The sequence below is a fragment of the Haemaphysalis longicornis genome, unplaced genomic scaffold (assembly GCF_048455015.1).
Source record: "Haemaphysalis longicornis isolate Haplotype H1 unplaced genomic scaffold, Haemaphysalis longicornis Haplotype H1 scaffold_9, whole genome shotgun sequence".
In the NCBI taxonomy this organism is placed as follows: Eukaryota; Metazoa; Arthropoda; class Arachnida; order Ixodida; family Ixodidae; genus Haemaphysalis; species Haemaphysalis longicornis.
In genome coordinates this window covers 86,443,441-86,458,193 of record NW_027526460.1, presented here as the reverse complement: position 1 = coordinate 86,458,193, position 14,753 = coordinate 86,443,441, and the positions used below count along the sequence as shown (strand labels likewise).

Genomic DNA, 14,753 nt, shown 5'->3' with positions numbered 1-14,753 from the left:
GACAAAAGACGATAGTCTTTGTCGACATTTTCCAAGTAAATGTCTCTCTTCGCTTTCCCCCTCACCTCTCATGTTGTTTCTCTTGCGTCGCGTTCCTCCCAAGGTAAACACGCTAAAGGTCTGCTGAAGACAATTTAAATTTACCGCGTTCTACTGCTCCAGGCACGGTGACAATTCAGCCCAGGCACGGTGACAATGACGAGAGAGATCTGGTCAGCGTGGTGACAGCTGGCCAGCAGGCCCTCCCACTATCCGAGGAAGGATTGTGAATGGGGGTGAGCGATGGGGTGCTTGTCTATAAACGACGCCACATGAATGCTTCATCCTTTGTTAGCCGAGGGTGGGGTTGGGACGGTGGAAGGCGAAGGTTGCGACAATGGTGGAGAATATTGCCGCGACGTTAATGCGACGGTGTTGTGGGATAACAACCGGATCTTTATACCGTGCTCGACTGCGAGCTCTGTCTCGATCACCACATCACTTTCTCAATTTCTCGAGCATGAGATGCTTCCTAAGCGCGCTCGCAACAACCGCACCTCAACCCCCAAGCCACGTTCTGTAACAGTCGCGTTGGAGACTGTTACCTATACGGTAGCTGTAAATCGACTCCTGTGGGCACTGGCCGATTTAGAGAGATATTACGCGCAGTATTACTGCATAGCAGTGTGATTGCATAGCAGTATTATGCAACTGCATAGCTGTTTGCATAGCAGTTTGCATAGCAAACTGCATAGCAGTATTACTGCATAGCAGTTTGAAGAGACAGTGTACAATAACAACAACCCTTGAGCAAGGAACATAATTCTCGTCATTTTTGTTTCAGTTCACTCGATTTATTTCCTGGGTCGATTAATGCTCGCCATCCTTGACCAATCGTCCTAAATAAAAAAGGCGTCATAAAATATACCCGATGATTGTTCGTTCTTTTAGTCGAGGTGGGGAAAATTCTTACTACTGGTCATCACCACTACGGCAACCCGTCGGTCCTAAACAAACCAAACTCTGGAAAATGTAGCCACAAACGGGTTTAGAACACTGCATGGATGCGCATCTAAATTTACCGCGTTCCACTGCTCGAAGTCGGGTGCCTCGATGCCAGCTCTGCCGTACGGCGGATACGCAAGTGAATCGAGCCACCCTACTACGATGTTTATAGAACCACGTTGCCCTACTCCACGAGCGTTCCAAGCGGAACGTGGAACCTATTTAGTGGAACCTTTCGTTACTGTTGCTGTTTGATTTCTTAAAAGCCTCCAGGTAGCGCGGGCAACAGTAGGCGACGGTTTTCTGCAGTTGATGTAGTATTTCATTTGATCCAAGCATCCATATTTTTTTAAATAAAAGAACACTGCAAATATAACTTATGTATTGATTTTCTGCCTTATATTTGTGTGATGCCTTGTTCTTGTTCAGCCCTGTTCACAAGTATGAACATTGGCACCGGACTTAAGCGTTTAGATTTGGCTGTGGGTACATAAGACTATTGCGCAGCTGCGGCTTAACTTTGGCCGGGTGGTTGAATCGAGTATATGATATTCAAAAGAATGTCCACCAGAATGTCCACCAGATTTTCCCTGGTTACGTCTGACTTCAGGCAGGCTGCCCGAGGACGCCAAAAACATCCAGTGGCAAAAGGCGCGGCGAATTCTTCCCACGAAAGACCGGTTATTTCGCTGGGGAGTAACACAGGACTCTCCCTGTCCCAACTGCGGTCAACCAGAATCCACGGCACGCACTTCTCAAGCTGCTCTGTTGCGCGTTGCTTTTGGCGCATCATACACCGTGCCGCTCCAAGTTTGGGGCTTGCATGGTATCAACTGAGAAAGCAGTGCCCTGGCACTCCCCTATGGCAAACTATTCGTAGTAATTGGCGATCATATACTATGGCGTAATCGCTGCAGGGCTGTAGCACAGAATCGCAGGCTACGTATGCAGTGACCCTTGCTTTCCTTTTTCAGACAACACCTCGTGACCTTTTTGGAAGGTGAGTTGGCCCTGGTGGATAAGGAAGATTTTCTGCGACATTGGTGTTATTATTCGTGCCAGCTTTCCAGACCTGTGTATTTAGGAATTTTCGTTGTTACAATTGATCTGTGTACTTAGGGATTTTCATTGCCACAATTTATTTTGGTGCCGGAATTGTGTGTTAGTGCGCTACAGTACTCGTTCTGACATTAACACCAACCTTGCTCCGTGTATTGCTGCATTCTTGAAGCGAATGTTTTTGTATCCTTGTTTCTCTCTCATGTTAATCTTTTGGTTGTAAGCAACTCTAAATTGTTTGTATGTTAATCCTTTGTCTACAATCAACTTGAAACTGGTTGTGTGTTTCTGTGTCTGTAACTGGCAGCCTTCGGGTTCTGTTAGTTTTGTACCAACAGGCGCTGCACTTGTTTAGTTGTTTCTGGTTGTTACGTTGTATCATTGATACCAGGATTTTTTATAATAACTTTATCCTTTCAAGGCAGACACACAGACATACAGACAGACCAAAATTTCTGCGTTTAAGTAGTCCAAGAAAGACTATTGTCTTTAAAAGACAGGCTCAATGTCCTTACCCGCCGAACACACAAAGTTGCTCTCGAATTCCGCATTCAGACAACCGCTACTCGTTTATTCAATCTTGGCATGCTCAGCACGTGCCAGAACTCATCACAATAGCGAACGCCTCTTGCGCAGAAAAAAAAAATAGACGGGCCGTAACGCCTTCGGCAAACTTGGTTATCCAATTCCTCTCCAACTTAACGCGCTGCGACGAATTACAAGTGATCTTCCCCGCAACGTCGCTGTTACGGCAGTATTCGTCACATCACTTCGCAAATGGCGCAAGAACAGTGCATTCCTTGCTCACATGTAGATACGTAAGCGGTTGAAAAAGCTTCGAAAATGTCGAAAAAAAATGTTTCTTTTTCTAATTTTTTTCCAACCAGAATAAAAAAAAAAAAAAACTGACCTTCCCCGTGGAATTCTGTGGTGATGCAACTCTCGCTGGACATCGAGGAGCTTCCGTCTAACGTCGCGAGCGGAAGAATTTTCTAAAGAGATCCGTCCTCGATCCGTCCACGTGCTGGCAAGGACTTTGCTTCGGCCTACCATTGTGTCCCTTCGCCTGTTGCGTACTGCAGATTCCACTTTTTTTCCTGCGGCATGAGAAAGATATTGGTCCCAGTTTCTAAATTTGCACCCCAAGCGACGCAACTGCAGGCTCGCAGGAGATCGCGCCGAAAAGCTTGTGGTTGCCATCCAATCTGAATGTCTATAGGCTTTGTCCGATGCACAGCCGTGCATTGATCCGTCAAGCGAAAATTGTTCGGACACACATTGATATGAATGTCCGCCTCGACGCTTTGATATGCAATCAACGCCTTGCACGCGAAATCGTGCCTAGATTTTGATAGCTAAAGCTCTGCTGTTAATTTTGTGCATCATATTATATTATTTTGTGTTGACGAAATGAATATGTCGGGTTTTTTACTTTTCAGTGCGCAATCGAAGTTTTTTTTTCAATTTTTGTGTTTTTTTGAAAGAAACAGAATAAAAACCGTTTTTTTCTCACGCTTCTCAAAATTTCATGAAAATTTACATTTCTGCTCACATGTAACGTACTTCTAAACTGGCTCAGCTTCGATGCTGACCTTCAAAAAGCACTAGTCCAACTATCCTCGAACTATCATATGCTCAACGGCTACGGGACACCTTTTGAGGAGCAGAGGTGCTTCTAAGATCTCCCACTCTATGCCCTTCCTTTCTTAGTTTTTGACAAAATAACGGCCTTCATCTTCAACACTTATCCCGCAGAATATTCTTCCGCATGCAAATTCAGTTCATCCGCGTGTACGGGCCCTGTGTGGTGTGGTAACGCTTCTACACCCCATCTCTTCCCATCTGATGATGATGATGATGATGATGATGATGATGATGGTGGTGGTGGTGGTGGTGGTGGTGGTGGTGGTTCTGTTTCTTGGTACATTTACACATACCCAATCAGGGGACCAATCATAAGTACTTCGTTAAAAAAATTTTTAACTCTACAGGGCATTGTATAACGAACATCTGAATAAACGGGGAAGCGTTTTTAGTCAAAGTAAAGAGAGCAAAAACACAGTCAGGAATACCTTGATAAATAAAAAGGACTTTCAGAAGTTGCAGGAATAAACGAAACCTATCATCATTATGAGGTTTAACGCACCGACTACACTCAGGCGATGAGGCGCGCCGTGGCTCCGGATTAATTTTGACCCCCTGGCGATCTTTAAGGTGTGCTGCAATCTCGAACACACGGGTATTCTTGGTTTTCGCCCCCATCAGAAATGCGGCCGCCGCGGGCGGGAATTATTGTCATATGAGGGTAGACGCTGTCGTCTGCATGGACGTTTTGTGAGAACAATAGTCTCCGGCGACGGCTTCTGCGCTAAATATACGCGTTTATTTCAGGTACAGACGGTTGAGGCGTAATGTGTTTGTTTTATATGTCAGTATTGCGTTGTCGGTAGAAACATGTTGATTTCTGTAAATCGTTATAGTATATTGCAGTAGCACAGACGCGCACTCCAACACACAAGCCATCGGCCGTGGTTGCGTGGTAAATCTATTAGCGCCATTTCGCTTGTGCAACTTTGGCGAGAGCAAGTCGCAATAATGAGTGTGCTGAAACATTCATTGCATTAATCTTTGTGACCAAAAATACGAGAACATCGTCGTCAAAATAAAATAATGTGGAAAGCCTGTTTACAAGCGTCTTCTGCTTTCCGTGGACATGTGAAACTTGATGTGTAGTCGCGCCACGGGAAGTGGTTGTGTGTGGGGGTATTTTTGTAGATCTCAGACAACAAGGTTCCAACTGTGGAGCAATTTAACTGACAATGTTTGGTCTATTTCACAACGATCGCAGCTTCTAAAGCAGACGACTGTCGGCAAAATGCAGCAGCGTTTTCTTTAACTATAACCGGCCTAGGTGACGCCCACTTGGCTTTCTGGCGTACTGCGAGCTGATTTTCTGGCCGCCGATGGTTGACTTTTCAGTCGGTTTCGTTTTCGTAGCGTTTCCCCTAGATTTTGCATCCGTGTGATCAGCTAGGTACTCGATGGCTAGGTACATAAATTTCGCTGGTACCCAATAAGTTGTCCCTGGATGGTCACGTGCGGCGATTCCGGCAACCAACTTATTTGCCGCGGCTGTCTTCGACTTATCGTAGTCGGTGGTCGCCGTCTTATTGTAGGTGGGAACTTATGCGTACGGGCAAACGGGCCCTGCTCAAGGACGCGGGTTCGATTCCCGCCCGCGGCAGCCGCTTTTTTGATGGGGGCTAAAAGCAAGAATACTCATGTGTTCGAGATTTCAGCACACCTTAAAGATCCCCAGGGGGTCAAAATTAATCCGGAGCCACGGCGCGCCTCATCGCCTGAGTGTAGTCGGCGCATTAAACCTCATAATGATGATGATGAATAAAAGAAACCATCATAGCGGAAATCAATAAGATCCTTCAAAAAGATCTAGAGGATAAAACAATTGCAAACGCCCCTATCATTTATTCAACAAATGTTTCCTCTTCCTTTCCCCAGCTCTCATCCTGCTCCTCCTGCTCCTTCATCACGCTTAGAACCACGTCGCAGAAAAGAAAACGAAAGGAGTAAGAAGACAATGTATTATATTTACGTGAAAACCTGGCTCGCATTCTTCTTCATTTGTAAGACTTCACACTGCGGCCTACTTTTTTTTCTCCACGAACACTCACAAAGCTTGATCTGACACCACAAGCGGGAGCTGGAAATGACGGATGAAGGGAAAGCGAAAATATTGGCCACACGTAGAAAAAAATGGGGTAAGGCTGTTCTCTAATTACTCGCTAAATCGAAAGAAAACAACAACAACAACGAAGAAAAAAAAGGTTACCCCCTAATGCACCCGTTTCTGCCCGTTCCCCTTCCACTCACAGGTTAACTCGCCCCGAGGAAGCATCGATCAAAGCTTGGAATTACGTCGCTGCAAAAGTTGAGCGAACAGGAGCTAGAAAAAGAGAGTAAGAAAGAAAGAGTCGAGACAACTCCCAACATGGCTGCGCACTTTGCCAAACTCTGCAGCGCGTACACAGTGGCATGGTTTATGAACAAACACTTCCTCTCCTCCCGGCGCTGCCTAAGCTGACAGCTGCGAAAGAAAAAAAGCGACGGGTGCAGGAAATGTCGCGCCCATGCGCGGAGCGGCTTTCCTATAGGTGCGGCCGGGCAGCGTCGACAGCGTCGCGAACTGCAATCAATATAAGCTCGACCGTCGGCCACGCGCCCCTCCCTCACTTTTTTTCCGCTTGGCGTCTTTGATGTCGAAGCGTATGCCGTCATATGCACGCACATCCAAGTGGACTGAGTGGTCCCGGTAGCAACACACACACGCTATGTCAGCAACAAGCACGCCTCACCTCTGACCGAAGTGTTTGGTGCATTTAAAATACGCGCCATTTGCTACGCATGCACCAGTTGAGGAGCGGAAGATGCACTTGTACTGGCAAACTGAGTTTCCAAAGTCAAAGAACTTGTCGAGTGCGTGTACTACCAAAAAAAAAAAAAAAACTCCCACCTCCCCTCGCGGTAACCCCTGTGTAGATGCGACGCATAGGGGGTTCACGTTGCAGCGTTGGAAAGCGGAGGAACGGCGCTGGAACGATGGAGCGGAGCGGCGCAGGCACCGCGTTTTATAGCGCACATAACGGTGAGGGGACGAGCCGGCGCCAGTGCGTCTGCCGCGGCTATGACGCAACGCAATCCACTTTAATCCAATCAAATCCAATCCAATCCAAGCCAAGCCAATCGAATCCAATCCAATGCCCCTCGCGAGAGAGTGTTCGCTATCGGAGAGGAGAGGGGGTGAGCCGCGGAGAGAGCAGCTGGCGCGGCGAGGAGAATGGGGGTGGGGCGGACGCCGACAACAACGCCGACGCAGGATGCAGGGACAAGGCGAGTGAATGAGATGCAGTCGCATCTAAAATGAACCTTCGAATTTACAAGCAAGCAAGCAAGGCACCCGCGGCGATGGCTCAGTGGCAAGGCGTTCTGCTGCTGAGCACAAGGTCGCGGGTTCGATTCTAGGCCGCGGCGGCCGCTTTTCTGATGGAGGCGGAAAGCAAAGACGCCCGTGTGTATGAAATTTCGGCGCTCGTTAAAGATCGTAAGGTGGTCAAAATTAATTCAGGAGCCCTCCACTACGGTACGCCGCTTCGCCTGCGTTGCGTCAATCAGTCAAGCAAGCAAGCAAGCAAGCAAGCAAGGAAGGCAACCTTCAAGGTCTACGTAGGTCACAAGGGGTTGAAGTTCTTGTTTTTGGCCTATCCCCTTTAGGGTATACGTGCCTGTGTGAGTACGTGAGGGAAACGGAGGGAAGTTTTTTCTTCTTCTTGTGTTGATATTGCAACGAAATCTACAAGCCGTGATGAATTTTTCTTCCACCTCCTGCACTACGTAACAGGCGATATTACTTTTCAAAGCTGAGTACTCTACCAATGGATCGACCACATTTCCGACTGAGGTTAAAAAAAAAAGAACTTTACCATTACTTCGTAAAGCAAGTTGAGAGAAGCGCGGAAGATTTCTATCAAAACTGCGTCAAAACCTTTGCTAAAAAGTGCGTCCAATCCATTGTCAAACACTGAAAGGCCCAAATCGCAACCGAAGAACGAGCCTAGGCGACAATTTTTCGCGCAATAAGTAAACGCATCTACGAACGGTCTAATTGTATACCGATGCGTAGTTTATGAGATGAAGGTACACTATTCTACTGCTTCTTCATGATTGGTGCGTTTATTGTCTTATCTATAGAACCGTTCCTTTTTTTCGCGTGTTTGGAGAAACCGTTTTCACACAGTAGAAGCCCGGTTTTACGCGCACGCGCCGTGTGTCCAGAGATCTTATCGGAGCTTTTCGGTCGACCAACCCGTCTATGGGGAAATGCATTAGTTTTTACACAGGGCGCCATTGGTCCAAAAAACCTTTCGTTTCAATGCAGAAAAGAAGATTTCAGACATGCTCGCACTGAAGACGTGTTTATAGGCCAATGATGCTGCGAGTGGTATTTGACTACACCCTGCGAACCTCCTTCGCGTGCCTTCACCTTCTCGTTTCAGTTTATGTACAGCCGGAGAATCCGTTAGTTGTGCAACCACTGGTGCTTCAGTGTGCTGCAATGCATGAATGTCAGGGGTAGTGACGTCACTCGAAGCCGATATGATGTGTCGTAAACGAGAGTGACATCAATTTAATTAACGATATCACTGATGGCGGCACCACCGGTCAGGCGATCGTCGACCTCCTTTTTTTTTGGCATCACACCTGTCGCCCTTAACTAGTATATATACCAGGTGAACCAGCGATGATTCCTGGCCTTTCCTTAAATTTAGCGCTTGCCACAGCGCTGGCTTCGCGCAAGATGCCTATTTGGAGCAAAGGGTTCTTTTTTCACCCAAAGGCACGCGTTTTTTCAAGCCTTTCCAGTTCAATCGCCTCTGGCTGTCGTGCGATGCCCGAGCCCGCTGCCCCTTCACTTGTGGCACATACCCACGTGGGGGAATGGCCAAGAAACGGGGCAGCTTTTTGGGGCTAGTTCGCCCACCTCATATTACTATGAGATGAGTCTGTAAAATCGAAGTGGAAAAAACGGCCACGCAATTACGTGATAGAATCGGAAAAGAATTATAGATTGATGTCATCAGTTATCAATGATTATAGATTGATGCCATTCAGCTTTTTGAGCAACTTCTTGCATCGCTAAGATGATGATGACAATGAGGATAAATGTTTTTTTTTTTTTTTTTGATGGCGTATGGCGACGTTTTCGAAGTTCAGTGGGAATTGCTGCTGTAACATTTTCGCTGTAAATAAAACCACGGGTTCAGGGGACATTCGTGGAGGATAAGAAGTAAGAGGTCATTTAAGTTTGTACGAAGCCCTCCGCAAGGGCGATGACTTCAGGAGAAAGGTTTACCTGCCTGCGGGTGAAAGCTAAATTTGGCTTTTTTAATGTTCCGGCTATACTAGCGCTCGTGGCACGCGCAACCTCCTTTTAGAAGAAGAAGATAAAGCAGAATCAAAATTCGGCCGTCGTCAGCGGTGGTTGTTCGCTGGGACTCAATGCGCCAGCTTTCAAGAGACCAGCGGAAACAGTGGTGCGACGCTTAGAGCAGACGACGCCTCGCTCGTCGACGCCTGCCGCGCCAGACGACCGAGCGGTTAACCGAGGTTTGCTCCGGGTCTGCGCCCGCAGCAGCGCTTTGCGCATGCATCGTCGTCAGCCGTCGCCACTGCCGCCGCCGCCGCTCCAGTTCCAGCTGTCTCCGCCGCAAGCAGCGCGGCGCCACCATCGCCGCCCGCACACCGGCAGCGTGCCGCTGTGAGCGCAGCGGACCCTACGTGGCTCGACCCCGCAGCGTGCAGCACAAAGAAAAGACCCCGGGGCGATCATCATGTCCAGCGGGTGATTGTGTCCTCGCCCTCCGGCGACTAAGCTCGTCCCGTTCGTCACACCGTGGGCCCGGCGACGCGAAAGCGCGAACCATTCGCCGGAGACGATGCCGCCCAGTGCGCTGGCCGCAGTCGCCCCGCTCGGGCTCCTTCTCCTCATGTCCCTGGAGTCGTGCGGGGCAGACGAACTGCCGGCGTGTCAACCTGTAAGTAGCGTTTCTCCCTAAAGCTTTCGCGCGCCGGGTGAAGCTGGGTGCGTCAGGTTGGATTAGTCTGCAGCCCGTTTCTTTGCTCGATGTCGAGTTTCGGTCCGTGTCGCGCGTCGCGTTCGATAGCACATTGAACCTGGCTGCGAAGCATTGATAAACAACGCTTAGACGCGCGAATGACCGCTCAAAAGCGGAAAAACGACGCACGCCTGCCGCGACGCCAGCTGCGGCCGTCGGCGATGCCTGACAGGCGTGGCGTTTTCGGTTCCCTCGTGCGACGCCTTTGTGCGGGGGAGAGCAAATGGTCTCAGAACGTGGTCGTAAAAATGCGCACTTCAGTCGGACTGCCGGACGGCTAAGCCTAACCGTGCGGGGCCCCAGTGCGAGCGCATTGCGCGTGCGCCCCTTAGCCGGGCCCTGTACGTACGACGTGGCGTCTGTTGCCGGGACAGCAGAGATATCCAAACTGCCTTGCGACATCCGTTGTTCTCGAGACAGGTTCTGTTGCTTTTTTTTTACTGCACCCGCTGTTGACGAGGAAGCAGTCGTGTGGCTTCCGGTACAATGTTGGCTCCTTCGTAGCCCCTGAAGCAGCCCCTCAACGTGCTAAAATCAAATCCCCGGCTTGCGACACATGTGAAGACCGCGATAAATCACTGCTGCTAGCGAGCTGTGCTTACAGCGCCGATACAATGCACATTTCGTAAGAGTGTATGCTTACTCACACTTTGTTATTTGAAAGTGCTCGTACTCAAGCACGCAGCAGGTTCTTTTTTTTTTCTCTCTTTTGATTTCCAGAAAAAGCACTCTAGAATGCACAGACATTTTGCGCCTTATGGCCGCAGTTACTTTATAATAACGCCACCAAGTGTTCACGTGTCGCTTAAGTCAATGCATATGCTCCTATGCACCTGAAAAGAATTCGCCAGTCGTACATTCCTGGCTTGAACGGAGCCAGAGTTGACACCTGTATGCAGAAAATGATGCAGCAAGCTTGTCATGACCTGTGACGCTCTAACTGTTACCTTTCGAGCACTCGTTTTGAAAAATTGCGTTTCCGTGCGATGCGAAGGTCGTAAAATGTTTCTAACGACACAGTTCAAGTACAGAGTGAACAAAATAGCGCTCGCTTTTAGGTGGTAACTACCACGTGCGTTCACGCGCGGTTAAAAGTCGGTCCCGTACCTCGCGCGGATCAATCCCAATTGTTGAATTCTAACTCGGATAATTCGAACTTTCGGTTAATTCAAACAAATTTCAACATTGTGTTTGGGCCGCTATGTTTTTAATGTACAGTGACCCCTGTTAAGAGGAACTCAAAGGGACCGTAAACATTTGTTCATATTATCAGAAATTCGTCTTAAGCGGATGTTTTTTGCATTGTAAACATTGCAGAGAGCAAAAATGTTGTTCGTCTTAACCATAGCGTTCGTCTTAACCGAGTTCTTCTTAACGGGTGTGCACTGTATTTTGAAGCCGCTTAATTCAAACTGCTCTATGTGCACATTCGGTCAAATCATACTTTTTGCCTGTTCTTGGCGGAAAATATCTGCTACATTTGCCGTTTCTAGCTGTCCATTGCAACTTTATATCACTAACTCACAAATATAGCCGACTACTAGCATAAATGTGTCAAATCGAAACCGCACGCGACCAAAACCGCATGTGGATTAAGGAAGAAAGAAAGAAAGAAAGAAAGAAAGAAAGAAAGAAAGAAAGAAAGAAAGAGAATGAATGAATGAATGAATGAATGAATGAATGAATGAATGAATGAATGAAAAACAAGGAAAGAAAGAGAAAGAAAGGAAAGGAAGAAGGAAGGAAGGAATGTAAGACAGAAAGAAAGAAAGAAAGAAAGAAAGAAAGAAAGAAAGAGAACGAAAGGAAAGGAAGAAGGAAGGAAGGAAGGAAAGACGGAAAGAAAGAGAGAAAGAAAGAAAAAAAAAGAACGAAAGGAAGAAAGAAAGAGAGAGAAAGAAAGAAAAGAAAGAATCCCTGCAGCTAGGCGGGCCGGCGCGTCCTGTTCGAAAATGGCACGCGTAACCCTCGGTCAACTCTCATGCAAGCAAAGCAGTCATTCATTTGTGATATATTCTTGTTCTAAGTGTGAATAGCACTTCAGTATTGTGCGTGAATCTTGTGTCATGAATATACGTGAATTTTTCATTACAACACAAGTTGGTATGTTGCCCCGAGTCATATTTATGAGAACTTCTTATAATTCAAACAAAATGCTGGGTTCCCTTCGAGTCTGAACTATCGCGAGTCTACTGTATCTATATAACTGGTCGAATTTGAAAAAAAAAAAAAAAAACTAGTGCGTGTTTGTGACCGGTACAGAATTTCGGGTTGCTCACGAACGCCAAGCGTGAAAGGGCGTCTGAAGTTCGCAGTGTGCAAAACGTATGTCAATAGTCAGTCAAATACGCTTACCACAACATTTAGCAAGACTGCTAGCCAGACGTGCATAACGCTGAAGAAAGTAATGATGGCCTAAACGTTGAACAAAACGAAAATGTACGTGCCCGGTAGGCAAGAGCGGTAAACAAATGACAGCGTCCATGTTCCTCTCAAGGTTCCACCTACAGCTTTTTGCCTAGATATATGTCTAGATTGCCTGAAACAAAAAAAAAAAAGGGGGGGGGGAGATGGCAGTTAATCGCATTGAATTGTATTCCACATAGAAAAGGCGGTTGCGGGCGGAAAAGATGCGTTCTTGAAGCAATGATGATGGAACGGAAACGAGCACACGTAAATATTTACGCGGCAGTCTCGTCAAGGTCAATGGTACTACAATCACGAGGAATAACAAAGGGAGAAATGAATATATACAATGCTTCCGGCGGCGTTTCCGGTGATATCCGATGATTGTTCCGCTAGGATAACACAGTGGCTATCAACAGACGGAACTAGAAGTAGGGGGAGACCATTAACTGGATGGTGGGAGGAAGTAAGGAAATTCGGAGGCAAAGAACGGACTGTAGGGCATCGCTCAACAGGGAAGGTAGGGGCAACCGGTGAGAGGAGGCCTTCGTTCTGCTGTGGACAGAAACAGGATGATGATGATGATGATGATGTTCATGGTGGATTATTATTATTATTATTATTATTATTATTATTATTATTATTATTATTATTATTATTATTATTATTATTATTTCTACGACGTTGACATGATGATGATGATGATTACGATGATGACGGTGGTTGTAATGATGGTGGTCATTGATAACGCTGTGGATGATTATGATGATGAGGATGACGGCGGCGACGACGATGTGATGATGTGATGATTTGTACATTTTTCGACCTATGCCACTGATTGAAAGGGTTTGGGGGGTGAGCTGAAAGGCTGCAGTTATATGTGTGATCAGCAATTTTGCCCGCCTTAACGCCAGCTGTGTAATAAAGCGGTAGGTATTCACGAGAAATGAGGAGAGTGGGCTGACGTTGGGAAAGGATGCAGCGACGTGAGGCAAGAATGAGGTTTCTCGGGAGTAATGACAATCTGAAAACCCCTGCTTCTTTTCTGATCTTTTCTTGTCACCAGGGTTACTAAACTAAGGCTGGAAGGAGGCAGCTCGCGTTTTTTGTTTGTTTGTGGAGGGCAAGCGTAAATTAACATGAATTAACCTTTAGAGCTATCTGTGCGTCAGAGGCATCCGCCTCCACCTGGAATTTGCACTGCGTAACGAAGAGAGTAGCGTGAAAGCGGAACAGCGTTCGAGTTGTTGGAGCATGTCGGCAGCTGGAGGACTTGACAACGACAGATCTGACGACTGCACGAAGCACCGTGTTTAGAGGCCGATTGTCGCTTTAAACGTCTAGTTTCTGCATTTCCTCGAGTTTTACTTTTTTCGTTCCTTGAACTCGGCGGATGTTCGCTCTTCTATTTTTAAAAATTCCCGCGTCTATATTTGTTGCGCTGCAAACTACTCGAAATAGTGGTAGCATCTTGGGTACGTATTTACCTTCGTTATATAGACCCGACACTAGATGTTGTATAACGGTGGCTCAATGAACAAGGCGTTCTGCCACTGAGCCTAAAAACGAGCGTTAGATCCCTGCATCGGAGCCGTTTTTTTTTTTTTTTTTTTGACGTCGTGAAATACGAAAACGCCCGTGCATCGAGATTTCGGGGACCGTTAAGGATCTCTTGGGAGTCATCGTTAATCCGGAGCCCTCCACTTCGAACCCCGGTTCGTCGTCAGCCTCTGTCTGTTAAGATAGGTTGAAGTTGTGCTGCTAAAATGACAACACTAGCAGTAAAAAAATTGCGCTGAACACGACGCCACCTCTGCCGGAGAATGAACTGAAGGGAACACAGCAAGCGGATGCCTCATTGTGACGTCAGGACTCTGACAGCGCATGCGCTAAAAATGGTGCGTTTAGCAAGCGATTGAATTCGTTTTCCTAGTCTCTGCAATGGCGTTATGACAGACGCGCCTGTCCTTCAGACTTGATGAAGAACGCCGAAATTCTTTATCTCTTCCCCTTCTTTCTCTCCCCCCCCCCTCTCTCTCTCTCGCTCTCTCTATGGCCTGTGCTTTTTTGTAATTGGATTGTGGGATTTATGTTGAAGGTTAGGTTAATGCCCGCAAGCTGCGCGCATGGCGATATGCGAGGTCAATGACTTCATCCGTCTGCTTCAATGCCTCAAGGACGGCTTCTGTTCGCTTGTGCTTCTTTAATCGAAAGTGCACAGAAAATCGTCGGCGCACTAATAACATTACTACCCCTCGTTCATTTGAGTTTTACTTTACTCGTTATGTTGCTTAAGTGCAACAAAAACAAAGCGGGAAACATTGTCTGAAACAGAGCCGGCTTTTGCATTCAGAGCAGTCAACACGCCAGACAATACCTTCAATGTCCACACAATGCCCGCACGAACCACGTAAAACAGCCCACCGGGGAAAGTAAACAGCAAACGCAAAGGCGTAGAAAAGAGTGAGTTACTACAGCGAGCCAGTAATAAGCTAGAGCGAGATGGCTTTTCTGATAACACATCGAAAAAGAGTCCCCCATATCACGCAGTACGCTGTGGTAACTGACTGTTACACGAAGTATAACTTGGGTTAACGGCGAACTCAAATGTAG

The 14,753-nt window shown here is 47.2% G+C and overlaps 1 protein-coding gene across 2 annotated transcripts in view; it reads left to right on the top strand.

Moving 5' to 3' along the window:
- Nucleotides 1-9,327: 9,327 nt before the first annotated feature.
- The window catches only part of LOC144152549 (endosome/lysosome-associated apoptosis and autophagy regulator family member 2-like), a 90,222-nt gene continuing 84,796 nt past the window's right edge, over nt 9,328-14,753 (top strand). Inside the window, exon 1 of one of the 2 annotated variants that reach the window (XM_077683848.1) lies at nt 9,328-9,653. In XM_077683848.1, the coding sequence (XP_077539974.1) occupies nt 9,555-9,653 (99 nt within the window). In that variant the 5' untranslated portion in view covers nt 9,328-9,554. The remainder of the gene's footprint in view (nt 9,654-14,753) is intronic. The other variant, XM_077683847.1, reaches the window with a different exon arrangement.